The sequence below is a fragment of the Nicotiana tomentosiformis genome, chromosome 2 (assembly GCF_000390325.3).
Source record: "Nicotiana tomentosiformis chromosome 2, ASM39032v3, whole genome shotgun sequence".
NCBI classification, from domain to species: Eukaryota; Viridiplantae; Streptophyta; class Magnoliopsida; order Solanales; family Solanaceae; genus Nicotiana; species Nicotiana tomentosiformis.
Window position 1 is genome coordinate 149,098,530 of NC_090813.1, and position 26,515 is coordinate 149,125,044.

General features: G+C 39.3%; 1 protein-coding gene and 1 long non-coding RNA gene across 2 annotated transcripts; both read right to left on the reverse strand.

Moving 5' to 3' along the window:
* Nucleotides 1-3,243: 3,243 nt before the first annotated feature.
* On the reverse strand, nt 3,244-7,344 carry LOC138906724 (uncharacterized). The gene is made up of 2 exons (XR_011414321.1): nt 6,791-7,344; nt 3,244-3,499 (listed from the first exon to the last, which is right to left on the reverse strand). It is a non-coding gene; the product is annotated as an uncharacterized lncRNA (long non-coding RNA).
* A 4,685-nt stretch (nt 7,345-12,029) lies between these two features.
* On the reverse strand, nt 12,030-12,530 carry LOC117279663 (uncharacterized). The gene has a single exon (XM_033659219.1). It carries the CDS (start codon nt 12,528-12,530, stop codon nt 12,030-12,032), a length of 501 nt encoding a protein of 166 aa, XP_033515110.1.
* Between the last annotated feature and the right edge of the window lie 13,985 nt (nt 12,531-26,515).

A 26,515-nucleotide genomic window follows, 5' to 3' on the forward strand; every position in this document is an offset into this window, starting at 1 on the left:
GCTCTCCTCACACTCATCTGACCACCTGAAAGAAGCACCATTCTGGGTCAATTTGGTCAAAGGCAATGCAATAGACGAGAAATGCTCCAGGAAGCGATGATAATAATTGTCCAAGCCGAGAAATCTCCATAGCTAAGGACGGTATGGGCAAACTCTGAACCACCTCTATTCTTTGGATCCACCTGAATCCCCTCACTAGACACCACGTGCCCCAAGAACGCCACTAAACTAAGCCAAAACTCACATTTGGAGAACTTGGCATAAAGCTTCTCCTCCCTCAACCGCTGCAACACAATCCTCAAATGCTAGCATGTTCCTCCTAGCTATGAGAGTACACTAGGATATCATCAATGAATTCTATGACAAATAAGTCGGGATAAGGCTAAAATACACTATTCATCAGATGCATGAATGATGCTGGGACGTTGATTAGCCCAAAAGACATCACAAGGAACTCATAATGACCATAACGGGTCCTGAATGCTGTCTTTAGAATATTCGAGTCCCGAATCTTCAACTGGTGATACCCAGACCTCAAATAAATCTTGGAGAATACCCTCGCTCCCTGAAGCTAGTCAAATAGATCATCAATGCGCGACAAGGATACTTGTTCTTCATTGTAACTTTGTTCAAATGCTTACAACCAATGCACATCCGCATAGTACCATCTTTCTTCTTCAAAAACAGAACCGGTGCACCCCAAGGAGACACACTAGGCCTAATAAACACCTTATCAAGAAGTTCCTGAAGCTGCTCTTTTAATTCCTTCAACTCAGTTGGTGCCATACAATACGGAGGAATAGAAATGGGTTGAGTGCCCGACACCAAGTCAATACCAAAGTCAATATCTCTATCGGGTGGCATGCCCGTCAGGTCTGTAGGAAACACATTTAGAAAATCTCGCACCACCGGAACATAATCAATAGTAGGAGTATTGGCACCAACATCCCTCACAAAGTACAAATAAGATAAACAACCCTTCCCAACCATCCAATAGGCCTTCAAATATGAAATCACTTTGCTGGGAACATAGTCTAGAGAACCTCTCCACTCAATCCTTGGTAACCCCAGCATCGCCAATATCACGTTCTTAGCGTGACAATCCAGCATAGCATGACATGGAGACAACCAATCCATACCAAGATCACGTCGAAATCAACCATACTAAGAAACAAGAGATCAACTCTAGTCTCCAATCCCCCAATAGTCACTACACACGTTCAATATACACATTCCACAATAACAGTATCGCCCACTAGTGTAGATACATGAACATATGAAACTAGGGACTCACGGGGCATATCCAGATAATGAGTAAAATACAATGATATATATGAATAAGTGGAACCAGGGTCAAATAATACAGAGGCATCCTTGTGGCATACTGAGACAATACCTATAATTACTGCGTCTGAAGCAACATCATCTAGTCTGGAAGGAATAGCATATAATCAGGCTTGGCCGCCACCTGATCGGCCTCCCCCTCTTGGGCGACCCCTAACTGACGGAGCCCCACCCCGAGCTGGTTGTGTGGGTGGTGAAATAACTGGTGCTAAAGTTGCAGACTAACTCCTATGCTGCACTGGACCTCCAGGACGATGAGGACACTGCCTCCACATATGCCCAAACTCCTCACACTCGAAAAAACTCCTTGGTGCTGGTGGTGCGGACTGAAGGTAGCCCCGAGCACCGGGATAACTGCTAGAATGACCTAGCATAGATGAACCCTGAACCAATAGAGCAGAGGACGACCTCTGAGCTAGAAGGGCACTGAGAGATGACTGACCCTGATAAGAACTGAATGAACCATGGCTGCATGATACACCATGGTGAGATGGACGAGTCGTCTGAGCTTGCCTATAAGGACGACCCCTGTTATGGCAGAACTGACCCCCAAAAGGAACACCGCTAAAACCACCCGATCCACGAGGCCTCTTAGCCTCCCTGTCCCCACCCTTCTGACTACGGACCATCTCTCTCTGCCGAGCAATATCAACCACCTCGTCAAAAGTAGCACCAGATACCCTCTCCCAAGTCAAAAGAAAACGCAACTGATATGTGAGGCCATCAATGAACCTTCTAATCCTCTCCCTGTTAGTGGCAACCAACCAAACTACTTGACAAGCCAACTTAGAAAACCTCATCTCATACTGGGTCACATACATGCCCTCCTAACATAGTTGCTCAAACAGTTGCGCAGCTCCTCCCTTCGAGACTGCGGCACGAACTTCTCCAAAAGGAGGATGAAGAACCCCTGCCATGAAAGTGGTGCTGCACCAACCGGCCTGCGCCTCTCATAAGCCACCCAGCATCTGAACGCAACCCTAGTGAACTGAAAAGTAGTGAACGAGATCCCACTTGTCTCCAGAATACCAGCCGTGCGAAGAATCCGTTGGCACTTATCCAAGAAACCCTGGGCATCCTCCGACTTGGCCTTGCTAAATGATGGAGGCTGGAGCCTCCCAAATCTCTCTAGTCTTATCTGCTCATTATCAGTCATAATGGGGACCACCTAGGCCAAAGCAGCTACAACCGGCTGGGCTGGTAGTACCCCCCAGTGTCTGGAGTCCGTGCATCACCTGCTTTAGAGTACGGGCGGCAGGAGTCTGAGTACCTCCCCTGGCCTAAGAAGTGGTTGCTGTAGCCGGAACAAAGACCACCTGAGCAAGGCTAGTGCACACCGTCAAAATCTTAGCCAAGGCCTCCTGAAGGCTTGGAATCACAATGGGCACAACTGGTGCCTGAGCTAGCCCCACTGGCTCAACCGTATCTGGTACCTGCTCCTGAGCTGGAGTGACTGGTGGATCTGCAGGTGCTGCTCTAGCTACCATACGAGCTGCACCTCTGCGCCTAGTGTGACCTCGGCCTCTCGCATCCCTAGTTGGTGGTACTGGTGGTTTTCCATCCTATCCGGTAGCATGTGTCCTCACCATCTGTAAGAGAATAGAATACAGATGTTTAGTTACCGGAATCAACAAATCTGCACGACAAGAATACAAAAATGTGAAGTTTCCTAAGGGTTCGACAGCCTCTCAAAGATAAGTACAGACATCTCCGTACCGATCCGCAAGACTCTACTAAATCTGCTCATGACTCGTGAGACCTATGTAACCTAGGCTCTAATACCAACTTGTCACGACCCAAAACTTAGCCCGTTGTGATGGCACCTAATGTGGTACTAGGAAAGCCGACACTTCAAAATACTTCCACATTTTAAAATGAAAAATAAGAATAACACGGGTTTAAATGGTCAAAACTCTCAAAATAGATAGAAAGTCGAAACCAATATGAAAATTCCTAACATCGGGGTGTCACTGAGTACATGAGCATCTATACATCACAATTCATATAGTACTTTCTATAATTGTCTGAAACTAAATACATAAAGTGGAAAGATAGGGAAGGAGAGACAAGGTCTGCGAAATGCCAGGCAGCTACCTTGAAATCTCCACATGATTGACTGTGCGAAGTAATCAACACCCAGCGTGTCCGGAAACACCTGGATTTACGCACGAAGTGTAGGATGTAGCGTGAGTACAACTAACTCAGTAAGTAACAAGACTAAATAAAGGACTGAAAGTAGTGAGAAGCTTTACAGTTATAGTTCAATACAGTAATTTAAACATAGGAAGTTAGGCATGCTTTCAAGTTTGACAATGTAGGCCACAACAGTTAATCCTTGTCAAGTTCAGGTGAAACAGAATATTATATCTCTCAGAAATTACAAGACGGTGATATATGATAGCTGAAGTGCAACAGAAATGAAATTCAAATGCATCCTCTCAGAGCAACAGTCACTCAGTCCTCCAATTCACTCCAACCTCACCATCACTCATTCCTCATAGTCACTCATTCCTCTCAATAACTCAGCACTCGACACTGAGCACTCGGCACTCGGCACTCGGAACTCGCACCCAGTAGGTACCTACGCTCACTAGGGGTGTGTACAGACTCTAAAAGGGCTCCTTTAGCCCAAGCGCTATAACAAGCCAATCATGGCATAAAACAATGCAAAATACTGCGGTGTGTAGCCCGATCCCATAAATATCCTCACAATCAAGCCCTCGGCCTCACTCAGTCATCAACCTCTCTAGTCTCTCGGGCTCTTAGAACTCATGATAATCAGCCCAAACAAAAATGATATAATGTATCAATAACGACCAATAGAGACTGAGATGTAATATGCAAAACAATATTTTAGCAGATAATTCAACATGTTCACAACCTCTGTAGGTCCCTACAGTGCCAACACATAGTCTAAACATGATTTCTAACTTGATTTGTAGTTTGATTTCTCTAATACACGGAGAATGTACTGATAACAACAGATTCCAATGGTGTACGCCCACACGCCCGTCACCTAAAAACCAAACACATGACACATAATACTGTGTTTCATACCCTCAGAACCAAATATAAAACTGTTACTTACCTCAATCGGAGCAAATCTCTACTCCAATACACCTTTGCCTCGCGACACAAACTCTGAATGCCTCGAATCTAGCCACAAATAATTCGATACAATCAACACGGGCTAAAGGAATTAACTCTATAAGAAAATACTAAGTTATTAGTTAAGAGTCAAAAATCGACTCAAAAGCCGGCCGCCCGGCCCATGTCTCAAAATTCACTAAAAGTCACAAAACCCGAAAAGCTCATTCATCCATAAGTCCAACCGTACGTAATTTACCAAAACCCGACACCAAATCGTCACCCAAATCTCCAAATTCAACTATCCATATCCCTAGCGTCAAACTCCCAAATTCTACCTTAAATACATACAAACTAGGTGGGAAATGCAATGGGGAAACAAAATTATTGATACAAAATGAACATAAGGGGCTTACCTTAAGAAACCCCTCGAAATTCCTCTCAAGAATCGCCCAAACCCAAGCTTGAAATGTTTAAAATGAAGCAAAATTGCAAACCCTCATTTTAAAATAATCTGACCAGCATTCTCGCTTCTGCGACCACTTTAGCCTCTTTTGCGGTCCATCGTCCGCATCTGTGGAGGCCACTAAGCTAACCAACCACTTCTGTGGTCGAAACCCCTGCTTCTGCGGGCGCGCATCTGCGCAAATAATCTGCTTCTGCGGACCAGCCTCACCATTCCTTTTTCCGCTTCTGCGACCCTCCAAGTGCAGGTGAGAGTCCGCACATGTCGAATACCCTCTGCATCTACGCTCCACAGTCCCCAGTCCAATCCTCTAGTACGGCCCGAACCAAGCACCCTAGCAAGTCACATAATAACTATAAAGCATAAAAGGAGAAGTAAATGGGAGAATGAGGCCACAACTCTCAAAACGACCGACCGGGTCGTTATATATTCTGGGTGAACAAATTGTTTCTGTTAATGAAAGACTGGACAAATAAGTAACAGAAGTCCAGAAAATACCTAAGAGGTATACTACAAAAGGTAAAGAGTAAATTTCTACCGCAAGTATCCAACCTCCTCCTGAGGTCAAAGACTTTAAGTTAAAAAGTCTAGAGGACTTGGAGAAATTATTAGATGAAAAATTTGAAGGATTAAAATTAATCCTTTAAATTTAGAGCACCTATCTGATGAAAGTAAGAGAGTAAAACTCTCTAATGAGATTAATAATATCTCAGAAAAGTATGCTCGAAAACCAGTCTAAAGGATGTTCTATTATCCTAGGCCAACTCCTCAAGATGTATTTCTGGAGGAACCTGATTTTAGTTATTACTCGGAAAGTTATAATGGTACATAAATCTATGAATAGAACGCTTATGTATAGCACTATCTGCAAGGTTAATAAGAATTTCGAGAAAACCATTGCTGACATGATAGTAGCAGGTTTTACTTGCAAATTGAAAGGCTAGTGGGAAATTTATTTAAAAAATGAACTAAGCGCATAAATAATGAGTGCCATAAAAGTAGAAAATGGAAAAAATGTTCAAAATATTGTCTATTCTTTAGTTCTTAATTTTATAGAACACTTCTCAGGAAGATGGACAGACAATAGTGAGACCTTAATGACTATGCTTTAAAACCTTAAATGTAAGACTCTAACATCTTTTAGGTGATATAAAGATGTTTTTTTCTATCTAGAGTAATGGAATTACCAGAGTGTAATAGTACTCACTTGAAGTCTAAATTTATTGATGGACTCCCAACACTCTTTGCTGAAAGGGTTAGAAAAGCTCTTCGTGCAATAGCAATGGGACTATGTTGATAGCTTTCATAAAGCTTTATTATATGAAAACCTAACAAGAAGCATTCTTGGTTTATAAAGATTTGTTCTCATAATTTTACAGAAGAGATACCGAATTGGTTCGGTCAATGGTGGATGTCATATGGTCCTTCATTAAAAATTCTACCGGATACTTATAAGAGTTCATATACTGAATGGGTGGAAGTAACCCCTAAAATACTTGAGTTACAGAGAAGTAATATCTTCTATCCAGAGATTGGATTAATGTATTTCTTTATACATTTTTCAATTCCTTGGATAATGAGATGGTCTGTGGAAGTTCATAATGATACAAATGGATTTCCATTTTTGAAGAGAATTTTTTATACAAAATTCTGGAATACGTTACTTTAGAAAAACAGCGATTGGAATCTCCATGGACAAGAAATAATAGAAATTGTCAAAGAAGCAATCAATAAATACAAAAAATAAGAAGCATTAACGGAAGAACCAATGGAGAATAGTCCATTCAGCCAAATAACCAAGAAGCTTCAAAACTATGCCCAAATCAGAAATATTGGCTGCATATATGAAAGAAGTAAAGAAAGATCTTATGAAGAACATAGATGTGTAAATACCAGATGATATATCCATGTCATCAAAATGCCATACCATGGAAGAAGAAACTGTGATAGCAGAAAATCTAAAAACATTGATTATGCAGAAGAAATCGAAAAATATTTGCAACAATTCTAAAATATTGTGGAAGAATCTTCCAATAACAATAAAGGAAAAGAAGAAGATTGAAGATGAAGGCCCCATCTCTCAAAATTATTGGGGTAATAAAAACAAAAAACTTTAACAAAGCACAAGGCCCCGCCACCAAATAATTGGGGTAAGAAGACAAAAGACTTTAATAAACCAAAGGTCCCACCATTTTATAATGTCGGGTATCTATTTTGTTTTATTGCTTTTTGTTGTCCACGTTTAAATATTGTTGTAGGCCATTTTTACTTTTGATTTTGTTGGTTTTTGTAGAAGATCCTTTATATAAGGATCTCATTTTCTAGCTTATGAAGGAGGCTTTTCTGGAGAAAGGTTTTTAGGAACTCTCTCTCTCTCTCTCTTACTCTGTAAAAAACATTCTTGTATTCTTTTTTTATTTGAAATAAAATCATAAAAGGGTCGACTATTGGTCACAACCTCGGGGTACCCAGCTATTCTTCCTCTTTATATTTTCTTTTAATATGGATATCCATTCAACCTAACTGATAGGTTGAATTGTGTTGTATTGAACTTAGGCATACTAAGCTACTCATAACATGTTTTGTTGCAATTAAGCATTGTATTATCTGACGGTCCTAAGGTTGAGACTATAGACCCCAGGTAGTTTAACGGTCAAGGCAGTAAACCCTATTTATGGAAATATAACCGGTGGTCCTTGTAAGACTCGCGTTAGCCAGGTTGGCGTTGAAAGAGTCATGAGAAGGATTGTGGTTTAGGGTATGCTTGTCAGAACTGTGTCTTGACAGGGCTAGTGTCGTCGTAAAACCTTTTATGTAGTATCGTTGTAGCTATCCGGTAACATGTTTTGGTATAAAAGAAGTAATAATAATAATAATAATAATCATAATAATAATAATAATAATAATAATAATAATAATAATAATAATAATAATAATAATAATAATAATAATAATAATAATAATAATAATAATAATAATAAGAAGAAGAAGAAGAAGAAGAAGAAGAAGAAGAAGAAGAAGAAGAAGAAGAAGCCAATAAGGCATGTTGCAGCGCGCAACCCGATCCATATATTAATAATAAAGCCAATATGGCTTACTGCGGCGTGTAGTCCGATCCACATAACATGCTCTAAACATGTATCTCAGGCCCACCACAGTCATCGGGCTCTCAAGTCTCACAGGCTCACAATCTCATATCACTCAGCCCTAACGGTACCACAAACGAAAAAATAATAGAAATGTGTGATGTAACAACGAACAATGAACAGAGACTAAGATACTATATGCAAATATAGAATCATGACTGAGTGTATAATTATACTTAAATCGGATAGCCCAAAATAATAGAAGTAGTCTCAATAGGTCTCAACAACATAATCACATAGCCTAAACATGACTTCTAACGTGAATCGCAGCTCAGATAATCACACAAGTAAAAAGAACACGGATATAACAAGATATAACAGCAAAACAAGTCCGGTAATAGTGTAAAAGTCAACTTGAATCATGATTACGCCGATGCACGTCCACACACCCATCACCTAACATGTGCATCACCCCAATACATCTCATGTAAGATGGTTCCCAGGGTTAAATATCCTCAAATCCATGTTTAGATAAGTTACTTACCTCGAACAAGCCAAAACAAATACCTAGCAAGCCAAACAATACTCTAAAAAAGCCATCCCGCGTGTATCAACCTCCAAACGGCTCGAAACAAGCAAAACAAATCAAAACATGAATTAATGCAAAAGGAAACCAACCCAAATGATAAAGGTCGAATCTTTATTCAAATACTCAGTCAACCAAAAAGTCAAACCCGGGCCTGCATCTCAGATACCGACAAGACTAATCAATTCCGAAAACTCATTCGAATATGATTCCAACCATACTAATTTCATTCACGACTCCGAATCGATGTTCAAAATTCAACTAATCACTTTAGAAAAATTTAAACAACCCCTCCCCCCCCCCCCCCCAATTTCTCGTTTGGAATAATCAATCAAATGCCAAAATCGAAGATGGAATCATGGAATATAATAAAAATCGAGTAGAAAATACTTACCCCAATCCATGTGTTGAAAATCGCCTGCAAAATCACCCAAATCCGAGCTCCCTAGCATAAAATGTGATGAAATGACTCAAAGTGCAAAAATAGAGTACTTATAATCACTGAATAGCAATACCTAGAGCGATCGCAGGAATTCCTTCGCAATCGCGAAGAACAACTGCTACTACCACCAAAAATGCTTTGTGTGTTCGTGATACTGGCCACACGAAAGCAATGTCCACAGATGCCAAAGCTCCCCAAACGTGACCTGACATACGCGAACGAGATAAGAATTCTCAAGCTCTCGCACAACACTACGCAATCGCAATGCCCCATGCATGAATGCGAACTGTAACCAATCAAAACCTCTACGAACGCGTACCATTTGCCACGTCCAGGATGAAAAAACCACCAGAGGACCAAAACACACTTCACAATCATGAAGAACACCAGAGACACCAGATAACAGCAGAAAACTAGCAATGCAACCAATTCCGAAAAGGTCCGAAACCACCCTGAAACTTACCCGAGCCCCTCGGGACCCTATCTGAACATACCAACAAGTTCCAAAACACAACACAAACCTACTCGATCCCTCAAATCACACATAACAACATCAAAACCACAAATCACACCTCAAATCAAACTTAATAAACTTTTGAACTTTCAACTTCCAAAACTCGTGCCAAACCATATCAAATCAACTCGGAATGACCTCATATTTTACACACAAGTTCTAAATGACATAAAAACCCTATTTCAATTCCAGTAACAACAATCCGAATCCTATATCATCAAAGTCAACTCTCGAATAAACTTATGAACATTCCAAACCTTCAAATTACTAACTTTTGCCAAATTGTGTTGAACCTCATAGAAACATCCAAATGCAAATCTGAGCATACACCCAAGTCCAAAATCACTATCCGACCCCAAAGGAACTATCAAAACTCTGATCCGAGGTCAAATACATAAAAGTCAAACTTGGTAAACTCTTCCAACTTAAAACGTTTATCATGAAAATCATTCTTCCAAACTAATTCTGAATCACCCAAAAACTTAAACCAACGATACACACTTGTCATAATACAACATCCGAATCTACTCATTCCTCCAAACCACCGAATGAAGTGCAAATTCTCAAAATGACTGGTCGGATCGGTACACAAGGTCTCTCCTGGTTCGGCATCCTGAATGGTCGGTGTCTTGATATCAGCTTCGCCGCAACAATCCTCAATCAAAATCACGAATAATCTTCCCATTTCGTCAATGATGTCATCCTTTAGTGGTGGGCTCTGACCCGGTCCCGGAACATGCTTTGGTATAAAAGCCTTCTTCCCAGGGTTACCGTCATATGTTTTTCTAGTTGTAGGTTGATACCCCTAGCCAGCAGTACATTTCTGCCATTTTGGTTCAGTTGGCTCTATTTTCCCATCTGATCGGGCTCCTAGCCCAGTCCCTGGTTGGTACCCATACTTCATCATCTCTCATATTGAATTCTTCCACCTGTATAGTGACTGCATACTATGGTTCTTCTCACTCTTCTCCATTTCTGTTAATTGCATGATCTCGATAGCATGAAAGGTGACCCCATCTAACCCTTCTATAAAAGGGACCACATGCTCCATGTAAGTTGACCGGCTCCACTCCCCATGTATCACAATCTCTTGGCAATCCCACTCGAATTTCATAAACTGATGAAGAGTGGAAGGAATTGCCGATACCATATGTATCAAAGTCCTTCCTAGCAACAGGTTGTACGAAGATGAAATGTCCATCACTTGAAACAATATCAGGAACTCAACTGATCCAATTTATAAGGCTAAGTAGATTTCTTCGATGACATCCTTCTGCGATCCATCGAAAGCCCTTATTCTTACATGGCTTTCTTTCACTTCCTTCAAATGAATACCAATTCTTGCAGAGTATAGAATGGGCAAATGTTTACTCCGAATCCTCCGTCGATAAAAACTCGACATATGACTATATCCCCACACTTGACTGTGATGTGCAGAGCTCTGTTGTGATCAATACCCTCTACATGAAGTTCATTTCTTTGAAAGGAAATCATGTTTGTTTCAACTATCTTTCCAATAGTTGTCGCTAATCCCTCGCTGGTAGTATTTCTTGGCACACTTCACAAAAGCATCCCTATGACTGTTTCGGATCTCATCCACAAATCCATCATTGATATGTGAGCAAGGGTCTTCCTTAACTGTTCCTCTAAAGAATACTCTTTAACCGACATCCTCCTCCCAAACTATGCCACCTCAGTGTCTGTTGTGTTTCTTATTTGGTTCTGTTCTCTACTCAGGTTCCCTCAGTTTACCTCTTCTGGAGCGTAACACCTTCCTGATCTAGTCATCCCATGAGCAGCTGCAGAGTCCGTCATTTTTCCCTTTCTATTTGACTGGTAAGTTCATGAAACTGTTTTGTATTCTAGGCTCTTCTCATCTCTAATGGTGGGGGTGGACCGTTGTTGATATGTCTGAACCATCACAGGAGGTTTCAGCTGTACAATAATCAATGGAGGAACTCGAGGTGGCACTCTTACAGCTTCGGATTCCCAATAAAGACGATGGTCCCATTAAAATCATAATCCTCATCCAATGCAATCATGTTGGCTCCTTAGTTTCGATGGTTTGACAATGAGTTACGGTTTACATTTGGTGGAGCTGGGGTACACTGGATGGCTAGCTCCATTCTTGATTAGCAGCTCGATCTCATTCTTCAGTCTATAGCAATCCTCAGTATAATTCCCAAGAACACCAAAATAGTAGGCACAACGCTTTGTTGCGTCAAAATATTTGAAGGGTTAGTCAGGAATTTTCCCTTCCACTAGGTATATCAATTTGGCTCTTCTTAACCTTTCAAATAATTAAGCTAAGGGTTTAGTGATTGGAGTGAAGTTTTTAGGATTTCTTTCTTCAAAGTTTGGGCGTGGCCTGGGTGCATAGGCGGGTCTATTTTGGTGAGCGGTGTTTTGTAGTTAGGTTGAGCGTTGTAGTATGGTTGGGTGTTATATACTAGGGCATAGGTGGGTTGATGTGAGGTATGGGTGTTTATAGGGTAAACGTTGGTTCAGCGAGGGGGCCTTGACCGATAGTAGGGGACAATTGCCATTACTTCCTCTTTCTTCTGCTTCCCACTACCTATGGAACCAGATAGTATAGCCTTGATGGCAGCATGCAGCATGGCCATTGACTGTATTTTACCTGACTTGATACCTTCTTCCAAGAAATCTCCCATTTTAACCATCTCGGGAAATTTTTGACCCATCATATTTTCACAATAAATCCCCTCTTGGGCCCGGATAAAATGCTTGTTTAGCTCATTATCATCCAATGAAGGTTGGGTCCTGGCGGTATCCGACCGCCAGCGGCGGGCATACTCTCGAAATGACTCCGAGGGTTTCTTCTGCAAATTCACCAAAGCGAACCTTTTTGTAGTGATCTTGGTATTAAATCTGAAGCGATTCATAAAATCCTCCGCCTGGTCCTGCCACTCTCTCCAATTCCTTGGGTCTTGCCGGGTATACCTAGTAAGCGCTTTTCTTGTCAGACTTCTTATAAACAACTTCATTCTCAGCTTTTAATTTCTTCCTATTCCGACCAACTTGTCACAGTAGGCCCTCAAATAAGCATGACAATCACCTATTCCATAAAAATGGTCAAACTTTGGAGGCTTATATCCTGCGGGCATGTCAACATCATGTATACACAAGTCCTCATAATCTAGGATCTCGCTCTCTTAAGAAACCTGGAGATTCTTCATATGTTTTCTCAACACTCGCGGTTGTTCTAACACTGACTCCTCTACCTTATATATTACTTCTTTCTCCATCTCAGCATATTGGCCAATCTCATAGAGCACTCTGGCCGTGACGGGCGTGATAAAGGTAGTTTAAGAGGTGGAATATACAGGTGGAACATACCGCTTATGTGTGGCAGTGCGTGCCGCAGGTATGTGTTGGGTATGGTTGTTGGCAAAAGTGATGTTGTCACGAGGAGGGGTGAGAACTAAATTGGTGGTGGCTGGTGAATTTTGTGGTATTTGGACATAATCCGGGACACGAGGTGTATAAATAGGGGGGTTTAGCGGATTAGCGGGGGTTATGGTGGTACAACTTGGGTTGCAAGATTTGTAGTGACAACGGTTGGAGTACTGGTTGCTTGTCGGGTTGCTTAAGGGAAATGATCAAGGGTTGAATCTAAGGAAGAGAAGCGGGATGGTTTCGAAAGCATCATCATGCCCAAATGTGCCAGCTTCCAGATCTTTTGTACTTCTTCTCTTAGTGACTCCATTTCCTATGCCATTCTGTCAACGTGCTCATCATTTCGGGCATCGTTCTTTTCTCCCGTTGCCCTGGGTTGTCGGCTATTACTAGAATAGTTCCGTTCGGGTCATCGGTTACAAATATCTTCCCCTTGGATCTCAGATTGTACGGTGTCTCAGGCAGGTTTATGTATCAACACAAACCAACTCTATCTTTAGGGATAAAATAAAGTAATAAAGCGAGAAAATAAGGAAAAGTATAAGTTAGTTTTAGAGATTGCACAAATATGAGCACATAGAGCAATTAATTCACGTATTTAGATAAGCGTATTTCCTAAGATACAAAGGACCTCTCTTTGCCAGAGGTAGGCCTATGTCGCGAATGTTTGACGAACAATCATATTTTAACACATTTCGATACGGAGCAAACTTTAGTTTTCATTGATAGGCTTTTGATTACAATAGATGGGAGCCTGCCGCATCAAATGAGCACTGTTTCATCTTGGTAACAATTGACTACTTCATCAAATGGGTCAAAGCTTCTACATACAAAGCCATTACGAAGGAAGTAGTGGCAAATTTTGTCTGTTAAAACATTGTCTGCCGGTTCAGGATACCCGAGTCAATAATCACTAACAGCGCATCCAATCTCAATAGTGATCTCATAAGAGAAATTTGCTAGAAGTTCAACATTGTCCACCGTAAATCTACAGCCTATACGCCGAAAATGAATGTAGCAGTTGAAGCGGCCAACAGAAACATCAAGAGGATTCTACGATAGATAGTGGACAATCATAGGAAATGGCATAAGAAATTATCCTTTGCCTTGCTGGGTTATCGGACCACCATGAGGACATCCACTGGGGAAATGCCATACATGTTGGTATATGGCACTGAAGCTGTGATACCTATAGAGGTTGAGATACCAACATTAAGAGACATTCAAAAAGCCAAGTTAGACGATGCAGAATGGATACGAGTCAGACAGGAGCAACTCAAGCTCATTGACGAGAAAGAGAGTGGACGAAGTATGCCATGGTCAGTTGTATCAAAATAGGATGGCCAGCGCATTCAACAAAAGGGTGAAACCTTGCCAATTTATACTGGGGAAGTTGGTTTTAAAGAAAATATCCCCTCATCAAGAAGAGGCCAAAGGAATGTTCGCACCAAATTGGCAAGGTCCTTACGTGGTCCACCGAGTGTTGTCGGGAAGAGCTCTGATCTTGGAAGAGATGGACGGAAGAGTCAGCACGAAGACTATCAACTAAGACGCAATCAAGAGATACTACGTTTGAAGACAATAGAGTTAGGTTTTGGTCGTAACAGAACTACACTCGACCTGATTTCCCACAGAGAGATACGAAGGCAACCCACACAGGGCGCGGTTTTTCTCTCTCCCATTTCTTTGTAATAGAAAATCCTTATATCATTTTATATGTAGTCGGAACTATGCCACGACTTGATTTCCTTGGGAAGGAATACGTAGGCAATCTGCATCGGATTCAGTCATCTTTTGTAATTAAACTATGCTCTTGCCTGATTCCATTTGGATATGTAGGCAATCTGAGTTAGACTTTGCCACTTCATTTTCAATCTCATCATTTTGCATCTATTGTAATCGAACTACGTTTTGACCTGATTCTATTAGGATACATAGGCTGCCTGAGTCATGATCGGTCATCTTCATCATATTTTATTTATCATTACGCACGAACTACGTTTAGACTTGATTCTGTTTTGGGTACGCAGGTAACCTGAAAGGGTTCGGTCATAACCCTAGGAAAACCTTTGTAATGCATTAGTTTAGATTAGGATGAAATCGCAGCGGTAAGAGGCCACGTCATGAGAAGCGTCGTGGAGGATCGACATAAACATGACAAAGTCGTCAAGAAATAATGCTTGCATTTGAGGAACTTCTGAAACATGTCATAATTATGAACGACGACATTTTCCATAAAGCAAAAGATTTTTCAAATTTTTTCGAAAGATATCATAATTCGCTCCACTTACCGAACTTCATGGCATAACCTCATCGGGATAGGGGCAAATCCAGAACTACGTTCGACACAAATCAACACCGCCCTGCTAAGAATCTTTCTTTGAATGCTGGACCAACTGGACATAAAGAAGTGCTGGAACACACTAGGGCAATGACTGATCAGCCATTCCTTCGTAATTATCACCCCTCTTTCCTTATTCAAATGTTTTCCTTATATAACTAAAACTAACTCTCAGATCCTTGTAGGTATCTTGGAACCAAGCTGCTGACACAGAAAAAAGTATATTGTATATAGCTAATCGTCTTCTCAACTCAACGGAGCATGTTGTATATTGCGAGCCGCTGGCTTCGCCAATTGAAACCTTGTATATAGCAAATCATCAGCTCAATTGATCGGAGCGGCTTGTACAAATCGAGCCTCAGCTTCGCCAATCGAAGCCCTGTATATAGCAAGTTGTTCGCTTCGCCAACAGGAGCGATCCACACCGTCGCTCCGCCACATCGGAGATCAGAATAGATAGTTGCAAACCTCGTCACCAACAATCAACGGCCACAATTTAGTTTCGCAGTCAAGAGTACCTCTTGGGCATGCTCCTTTTTCTTTATTTTTTTCTCAAATGTTTTGACGATTTGCTCATGCAGCTTACATGCATGATTACATTCCTTTTTCAAAGATAGAAACTCCCATCGTGCGGAGATACTTTATATTTCAGTACAATCACCCCATCACGCGGAGATACTTTACATTCCAATGCAACTTCTCGCAGCAAGCGGAGATGCATACTACATTACAAGTCACACTACAAGAAAAAGGCGTATCTGCGACCAACATTTAGGGACAAATTAATAATCCCGTCTCTAAATGTATATGTATAGCGGCGAAATTATATTGTGGTCCTTAATTATGTATTTTATTGCGAAGGTATTAAATCTGGTCCCTACAGAAATTAATAACTGGTCCCAAATTATAATTGAGGGGCCATGAGCGGGAGAGAATGCCGCCAAATACAATACTAAAATATTAAAAAATATTATTTTCTAAAAACTAGGCGCCAAAACGAATTTACTAAAATTAAAAATTCCAAAAACTAAAGAAAGTCTCTGTTTTTCCAAAACACAACTCATCGTTCTGCCCTAGTCTCTAAACACAATAACGCACGCAGCTCTGCCTCCCTCTATCCATTTCTCAAAATTTGTGTTTTGTGAAAGCAAAGGTTACGAATTTGTTGATTTGAGAATCGAAGGTCTACCCTGTTTTTCATCCTCCGTTTGGAATTCGCTTTACTGCTTCGCTATATTCGACTTCTTCTTTCTTCTTCTTCTTCTCTAACATTAAATTGGTAAAAGGTTTCACAATTTCGTTTTAAGTTTTTATTCTCCTTGATAAGTAACAAAATACTGAAACTATCAGGTTTATTCACCCCCGTCAACTTTTGGGACAAACTTAGACATGACCATAAATAAGAATCTTTCCGTGTAGGAAACTTTTGAATATGACTTAGCTTCACCTGTATGCAAATTATAGCATGATATACATTAGCACCTACAGAGAATTAAATTGAACATAAAATTGGCATTGTCAAACAAGAATACATTTTTAGCAACCGGGCCTAAAAAAGCTTCCGCGGAAATATTGACAATATGGCAAAATCTCCTCTCAAATTCCACCTACTCGGTATCCTAATCGCCGAAGAAGCTAGGTAGATGACAGAAGATGCAATATACATGTGTAGGTCAATTAATCAATGGAAATATTATTGGGTTGGGATTCCTAATTTTATAAATTGATTTCTCTGAAGTTTATTCATGTTTGTCGCGTATTGTGTGTCTGACGAATTAGTTAATTCATGTTTGTAGCGTATTTTTTGAAAAAGATAATTATTTCTTAAATGGCTAAAAGTTCACCAGTTGCTTATAAATTTTACTTCCTCATCTTAGTTGGCAAAAAGTTGAACGTTAAGTTCTGTTTGGAAGTTGATGTGTTCAATGATGTTATTCGTATTTATGGATAGTTCTCAAAAGAGGGAATAATTATATATCAATGATGGCATTGGTCTCTGCCTACTTTGTAGTTTCTGCAGCTAGCTTTTTATCCTGAACATCACGGTTGCATCTGAAAGTAATTTTGGATATATTGTTTTTGAAAAAGAAAGTAGTCTTAGATATATTGATTGCTCTTTTCCTTCCCTTGCTGTTATTATGGAATTGTACCATAAAATTTTGTGCGAATGATATTCAAACTTTTGTCCTTCGTCTAGGTAATATGAAACCTCCTAGTCTTACCAGTAGTATTAGTAATACCATAAGAAATTTTAACGGTGTATTCACAAATATATTTCTTTCATATAACTAAGCAAGAGAAATATGAGTGTGTGTCTATACAAAAAAAGAAATAGAAGGAAACATGATTCTGATAGATGTTAAAAACTAGCACTATGGCTCTCATACTGTCCCGGTCTATCTTTACTGCATAGGTTGAAGTATTCAAGAATGAGATCCATAAATTTGCAAACTTTTGAGCAAATACATTTACTGAGTAGTGGTGTGTATTCGATGATAGTGAAAGAGCAATGCTGAAATATATATGAGTGCCTACTTATTAGTGTTGGGGAAGCCAAATGTATATAGTGTGAATGAGTCACAACTACTATACCAAAAATTATGACAACCACTAAATAATAAACAAGACAATGAGACAACAATAAAAGAACACCAGAATTTACGAGGTTCGGCCAATTTTGCCTACTTCCTCGGACACAATCAATATTTTATTCCACTTTAAAATTACAAGTGAAATAATACTAAAGAGAGAAGACACAAATGCCTTAAGAAGATAAAAATGCAAATGAGAGGTGTATTTAAATCCTAAACATTAGGCCTCCTTTTATAGGGTGAAATTCCCATTCAAAAATTGTCATCCACCGATGTGGGACTTTTGACAATTTTAACAAATCTCCACCTTGGCAAAATTTCACATCTTCAATTTTCTCTCAATAACAAATTTTGGCTGTGTCTTCATCTTCAATCTTTAGTGTTCAACAATGTTGATCAAATCCAAACAATGTTGAAACTTGACCGCAGTCACCACTTTTATCAGCATATCAGCAGGGTTCTCCGTAGTATGAATTTTCTTCACCGTGACTCCACCTTCTTCTATGATTTCTCGTACGAAATGATACCGAACATCAATGTGCTTCGTCCTTGCATGATAAACTTGGTTTTTCGCTAATTGAATAGCACTTTGACTATCACAAAAAATTATAATATTTTTTTGTTCAATACCAAGCTCCTTTAGCAACCCCTGAAGCCAAATTGCCTCCTTCACAGCCTCTGTAATAGCCATGTACTCTGCCTCTGTTGTAGACAAAGCAACTGTTGACTGCAAAGTAGACTTCCAACTAACTGGTGCCTTTGCAAAAGTAAACACATAACCAGTAGTTGACCTTCGTTTGTCCAGATCACCCGCAAAATCTGAGTCACAATATCCAACTACAGACCGATTGCCTTCCTGCTCAAAAACTAACCCAACATCTACAGTACTATGAATATACCGTAGAATCCATTTCACAGCTTGCCAATGCTCCTTTCCTGGATTATGCATATATCTGCTAATAACTCCAACGGCTTGTAAAATGTCAGGTCTCGTACAAACCATTGCATACATCAAGCTACCAACAATATTTGCCTATGGTACCCTTGACATATACTCATGTTCAGTTTCATCCTTTGGCGACATAGTAGTACTTAGCTTAAAATGGGGAGCAAGTAGTGTACTAATTGGCTTAGTCTTCTTATCTATGCCAAAACGTTGTAGTACTCTCTTCAAATATTCTTTCTGAGATAAACAGAGTTTCTTTGAACGTCTATCTCTTATTATCTCCATGCCAAGAATTTTCTTTGCCTCACCCAGATCCTTCATCTCGAACTCCTCCTTCAGTTGAATCTTCAACTTATCAATTTCTTCCGAATTCTTGGAAGTTATCAACATATCATCAACATATAGGAGAAGATATACAAAGGAACCATCATTAAGTTTGCGCAAATACACACAATGATCGTATTTGCTTCTCTTGTACCCTTGCCGCAACATAAACTTGTCAAATCGCTTGTACCATTGTCTAGAAGATTGTTTCAATCCGTACAACGATTTTTCAAGTTTGCATACCATATTTTCTTTTCCAGCAACTTTGAATCCTTCTGGCTGAGTCATGTAGATTTCCTCCTCCAAGTTTCCATGTAAAAACGCAGTTTTTACATCCATCTGAACTAGTTCCAAATCCAACTGTGCTACCAAAGCCAACATAATTCTAATGGAGGAATGTTTTACAACTGGAGAAAATACTTCATTGTAATCAATTCCCTCCTTTTGAGCATATCCTTTGGCCACCAATCTTGCTTTGTAGCGAACATCTTCTTGGTTAGGAAATCCTTCTTTCTTTGCAAATACCCATTTGCACCCAATTGCTTTCTTTCCCTTCGGGAGATTGGCCAATTTCCATGTATGATTCTGATGAAGGGACTGCATTTCTTCATTCATGGAAATCCTCCACTTATCTTCTTCTGAACTTTGGATTGCGTCTTTATAAGTGGTAGGAACACCATCAGCTACAATTGAGGTTGCACAAGCAACCGTCTCTATGAGACGAACAGGTTTCGTTATTGTCCTTTTTGGCCTGCTGGTTGCTATTGATTCAAGTTGTTGTCGAGGTTCCTGAGTTGGAATCTCCCTCTCTACTGGCTCTTCTTCCAGAGGGTAATCTTCATGAGTTTCCTACTCTGCTTCTTGTATAGGAAAAATAAATTTTCCCTCAAACTCCACCTGCTTTGATGCACCACCAGTTTGTTTGACATCTTCAACTGTCACCTTATCTGTTATGGCAGATTCATCAAAGGTAACATCTCTGCTGAATATAATATTCCTTGTCTCTGGACACCATAAGCGGTATCCTTTGACTCCAGAAGTAATCCCCATAAATATAGCCTTCTTTGCTCTCGGATCCAATTTTGACTCTTTCACATGATAGTATGCAATTGAGCCAAACACGTGCAAAGAGTCATAATCTACAGCAGGTTTTCCATACCATTTTTCAAATGGTGTCTTGCCATCAATAGCAGCAGATGGTAGACGATTAATGAGGTGGCATGCATATGTAATTGCCTCAGCCCAAAATTCTTTGCCCAAGCCAGCATTGGACAACATACACCGTACCTTCTCCAGTAAAGTCCGGTTCATACGTTCTGCCACTCCATTCTGTTGTGGTGTATGTCTGACAGTGAAGTGTCGGACGATGCCATCATTTTCACAGACCTTATTGAAATGATCATTTTTTGTATTCACCTCCATTGTCTGTGCGAATACACTTGATCCTCCTGCCTGTTTGATTCTCCACCATCGTTTTCCATTTGAGAAAAATTCCCAACACTTCATCTTTCCTCTTCATTGTATACACCCACACTCTTCGGGAAAAATCATCAACAAAGGTTACAAAATAGTGCTTCCCACCCAATGAAGGTGTTTTGGAAGAACCCCAAATATCAGAGTGTACATAATCCAAAATGCCTTTAGTATTATGGATCGCTGTACCAAATTTAACCCTTGTCTGTTTTCCTTTGACACAATGCTCGCAAAACTCCAAGTTGCAAGTCTTTACGCCTTTTAACAATCCTTGATTAGATAGAGCTTTCAAGGATTTCCCTCCAGCATGTCCCAAGCGCATGTGCCATAGCCTGGTTGTTTCTGCCTCTTTGTCATCACTGGATGCCACTGTTGCTGTCCCAATAACTGTACTACCACGATAGCAGTACATGTTATTGTTCTTCCGATTGGCCTTCATTACTACTAGTGCACCGGAGCATATTCTCATCACTCCATTTTCTGCAATGATTTTGAACCCTTTTGATTCAAGGGCTCCCACAGAGATGAGATTCTTCTTCAAACCCGGTACATATCGAACATCTGTTAATGTTTTGATCATTCCATCATGGCTCCTTAATCTTATTGAACCAATGCCATATGAGGTAAGAGGGCTGTTATCCGCTGTGTGGATGACTCCATATTCTTCTTCTTGAAAATTCACGAACCAGTCCTTGTTGGGACACATATGATAGCTACAAGCCGAGTCCATCAACCATATGTCTGATGATGTTGATAACTCTGTCGTAACTAATGAGAAGTCTGAATCATCACAATCAGCTACATTTGAATCCATAATGGCCTTTCCACTGTTATTTCTAGCCTTATTCTTCAACTTCAGACAGTCTTTCTTCCAGTGCCCCTTTTCTTGACAAAAGGCACATTCATCTTTGCTGGGTCTAGATCTCGACTTGGATCTTCCCTTCTTAGTCCTCGTTTGATTTTGAGGACGACCCCTCACAATTAGTGCTTCTCCTTCTCCGCCCTTCTGTTTTTCTCCCTTTCTTTGTTCATAGCTATACAAAGCCAAACAAACTTCTCTGAGAGAAACTTCGTCATTTCCATGGAGTAGAGTAGTTTCAAGGTGCTCGTACTCATTAGGAAGTGACCCCAACAACAACAAGGCCAAGTCACCATCATCAAAAGTTGCATCCATATTTTGCAAATTTGTGACCAACTTATTGAAACTGGTGATATGTTCATTCATTGTGGTACCAGGAACATAGGTGAAGCGAAACAGTCTCTTCTTCATGTACAATTTATTTTGACTGTTTTTCTTCAAAATTTTATCCTCCAGTGCTTTCCATAATTTACTTGCAGAAGTTTCCTTTGTGTATGGATATTTCTGCTCTCTAGCAAGGTAGGATCGAATGGTACCGCAAGCAACACGATTGATAATTTTCCAATCTTCTTCTCCAATAACATCTGGCTTCTTTTCTTCAATGGCAAGATCTAGCCCTTGTTGAAAAAGAACATCTAGAACCTCGCCTTGCCACATCCCAAAATGTCCTGACCCGTCAAAAATTTCTACCGCAAATTTCGCATTTGACACAATTCTTGTCATAAGCGAAGATGCCAACGATGACGTATTATTGACACTTGATGTAGATTCTTCTTGTTTACTGTCTCCCATTTTGACACAAATATTATTTAGTAGCTGACGACACAAATCAAGATTATTTCCTTTCTGGTGTGGAAGATCAGACTAAGCTGCAACCACAGAGCATACTCAGACAGAACCTTGACTCAGTTACCAAGATAGATCTTTTCTGATGTGGAAGATCAGACTATGCTGCAACCACAGAGCATACTTAGACAGTACCTTGGCTCTGATACCAATTGTTGCGGAAGCCAAATGTATATAGTGTGAATGAGTCACAACTACTATACCAAAAATTATGACAACCACTAAATAATAAACAAGACAATAAGACAACAATAAAAGAACACCAGAATTTACGAGGTTCGGCCAATTTTGCCTACTTCCTCGGACACAATCAATATTTTATTTCACTCCAAAATTATAAGTGAAATAATACTAAAGAGAGAAGATACAAATGCCTGAAGAAGATAAAAAGGCAAATGAGAGGTGTATTTAAATCCTAAACATTAGGCCTCCTTTTATAGGGTGAAATTTCTATTCAAAAATTGTCATCCACCGATGTGGGACTTTTAACAATTTTAACAATTAGCTCTTTGCTTTCATAGTTCCAATTCTTATGCCTTCCATCTATTTCTTGATATTGCTTGTGATAATGAAATCTGTTGAATTCATTGCAATCAAATCAGCTGTGAATTGGCAAGAGAAGTGGTATTTTGGATCGTGTTCCTTCAATTTGATGTTAGAGTCTTCATATTTTGTCTTTTCCATAGCATGAGCAATAGTTCAGAGAAATTCACGATCTCACACCAATTACTAACAAGCAGTATTATTAGTCGCAATCAATATTTTTTATGATCTTGTGTCGTCAAGTATATTGTTTGAATTTTTTGGGGTTTAAGTACTTACTTCGATCTCGGGGCAGGGCAGAAGAAACCATGTATACATGTTTAGGAACTAGTATCTTAATTACAAGTTAATTTATAATTTTTTATTTATCTTAGTGCCATCTGATTGTACATTACAAAGCAATAACTTGAAAAAAAAAAGAGCCTAATCCCTTATTGCGACCTTAGAGTTCAACACAGTTGTGTGCATCTTATCGTAATAAGTTGTGTTCATCTTAGTATTTTTCCTGTCATTTATTTATTTATTAAATCTAATTTTTATCTACTCTCTAAGATTATGGCACCTAGTAAGCAATGGATACAACTTGTTGATAATCAGCTTGATGAAGCCTATTTAATCGGAGTGCAAAAAATTTTGAATTATGCTTTTCACAAAACAGGAGAAGAGTATGAAATAAGATGTCCATGTGTCAAATATTGTAATACAACTTTAGAAACTCGTAAGACAGTTGAGACACTTTGAAAGTATATGGAATAATTCAAAATTATACATTTTGGTATCATCACGGGGAAAATTTAGGTGAGCCACTATCAGAATCTGAAGATGAAGATGATGATGAAGTAGAAGAATGTGAGAGTGAAGAACTGTTGAGAGATTTATATCCTAATCTTGATGGAGGAACTACACATGCTGGTTGTGACGATTTACTTGAGGAGGAACCAAATGTTGAAGCGAAAAATTTTTACAGGCTACTGAAGGATTTTGAGCAGCCACCGTACCAAAATTCTAAAGCTTCAAAGCTTTCCTCTTTGATTAAATTGCTTCACATCAAAAGTATGGGTCGTTGGAGTAATGAATCATTTACAATGTTATTAAAAATGTTAAAAGAGGAGTTATTGCCTGATGGTGCCAATTTGCCCAATTCATATTATGAGACAAAGAAGATAATTCAAGACCTTAGAGTTTCTTATAACAAGATTGATGCTTGTACTAATGATTGCATGTTATACTGGAAGGAGGATAGCTTACTTGATTCTTGCAAAGTTTGTGGTGCGTCCAGATGGAAGATAGATAGACATAGCGGGGAAACAAGGAATAAAAAAGGTAAGAAGATAGCATCAAACATTTTACGTTATTTTCCATTAAAGCCTAGGCTTCAAAGGTTGTTTATGTCTACAAAGACATCTACTCTAATGACATGGCATAAGGATAAATGAGTTGATAATGGATAATGAGGCACATAGCTGATTCAATGGCATGGAAGTCATTTGATGAACTTCATCCTTCATTTGCAGCTGAGCCTCGTAATGTTCGACTTGGACTTGCTAGTGATGGATTTCAGCCATTTTGGAATTCAAAAACCTCATATAGCATTTGGCTTGTTGTTCTTATTCCTTATAATTTACCACCTTGATTGTATATGAAACCGGAAAATTTTATTTTGTCAATGCTTATTCCTGGTCCAGATAGTCCAGGAGATGCAATTGATACATATCTTCAACCTTTAATAGAGGAACTGAATGAGTTGTGGGAAGAAGATATTGAGACCTTTGATGCATCAGCTAGACAGAATTTTAAGTTGTATGCTTCTTTGTTATGGACCATCAATGACTTTCCAGCATATGAAAATTTATCTGGATGGAGTACAAAAGGAAAATTGGCATGTCCATGTTGCAATAAAGACACTTCCTCGATTCGATTGGCTAACTGTAAGAAGTAGTACTTTATGGGTCATCGGCGTTACCTTCCTGTTAGTCACAAATGGAGGAATGACAAGGATTCATTTGATGGTACAAAAGAGAAAAGGCTCCCACCAAAAATGCGTTCTGGTATTGAGATACTTAATCAAATGCAAGATCTTGAAGTGATACAGTTAACAAATGATCTAAAGAAAAGAAAGAAGATATCACACGAAAATCGAAAGTACAATTGGAACAAGAAAATCATCTTTTTTGAACTTCCATCTTGGAAATCTCTTTTGTTGCGACACAATTGGATGTTATACATATTGAAAAGAATATATATGATAATATAATGGGGACAATCATGAATGTCAAAGGAAAGACCAAGGACACAATTAAAACTCGGTTAGACTTTCAAGAAATGAACATTAGGCCAGAATTGCACCCCATCCAAGAAGGGGAGAAAGTTGAAGTTTCAACTGCATGTTATACTTTACCTCCCGAAGATAAGCACAAATTTTGCATTTTCTTAAAGAATTTAAAAGTTCCTGATGGATTTTCATCTAATACTTCTCAATGTGTGAACCTGAAAGATCACAAGATATCTAGGTTAAAAAGTCATGATTGCCATGTTCTTCTAAAGCATATACTTCCTCTTGCACTTCGTGGTATGTTGTCCAAAGAAGTGTGTGAACCGCTTATTGAGTTATCTTTATTTTTTAATGTGATTGGATCAAAGGATTTAAGGATTGATGACTTAGAACATATTGAAGCACAAATTCCTATAACACTTTGCAAATTAGAAAAAGTTTTCCCTCCTTCATTTTTTGATGTCATGGTGCACTTGCCTATTCATTTAGCTAGTGAGGCTAAAATTGCTGGACCTATTTATTATCGGCGGACGTATCCTGTGGAACGATGGCTATATTTTTTGAAATCTCTCATTGGTAATAGTGCATGTCCAGAAGGTTCTATTGTAGAGGGTTACATTGCAAATGAATGTATGACCTTATGTTCAAGGTACTGCATAAGATTGACACAAAATTCAATCGTCCTGAACGAAATTATTATGGGGGGTTAAAAAAATATAATGGAGGATTATCTATATTTTGTCAACCTGGAAGAACTCTAGGAGCTAAAGATCCATGTGAGCTTGAAGCAAATGAATTGGAATAAGCACATATATACATACTGAAGAATTGTGATGAAGTCATACCTTATCTTGAGTATGGAGAGTTTTTTCATATCGTCTTATTTCCTTATTTTCTTTAGGGTATTTTTTTTCTATATGACATTGATGGTTCACTTTAACTTTGTAGAGTGTTTGCACAAACTCATGTGGATACTGCGCAATACTTGTCTGATACAGAATGGAACTGACAATTTATTGAATGGTTTAAAGTTAGGGTGAGTAATACATAAACGTCAAATTTTACATTTTAATATTGTATTACTCATTCTAAAGTATTCAACTTAATCTTGTTGATAGATTGCACAATTGCATAAAGGAGATGATAGTCGGATCATGGAAGATCCGCTCTCACTTTCACGTGGTCCTACCTAATATACGACACATTTTAATGGTTACATTGTTAATGGATATAGATTTCATGTAGAGGATTATGATAAAAAGTTAAGGACTCAAAATTGTGGTGTTGTTGTAGTTGGTGAGAATGATAAAGATAGTGAGAATATTGATTACTATGGAGTTTTAACAGAATTGATTGAATTGCAATTTGTTTATTTCGA

Bases quoted from the DNA above. Each gene is read 5' to 3' on its own strand.
- LOC117279663 (XM_033659219.1), bottom strand. From the start codon at position 12,530: ATGAAGTTGTTTATAAGAAGTCTGACAAGAAAAGCGCTTACTAGGTAT.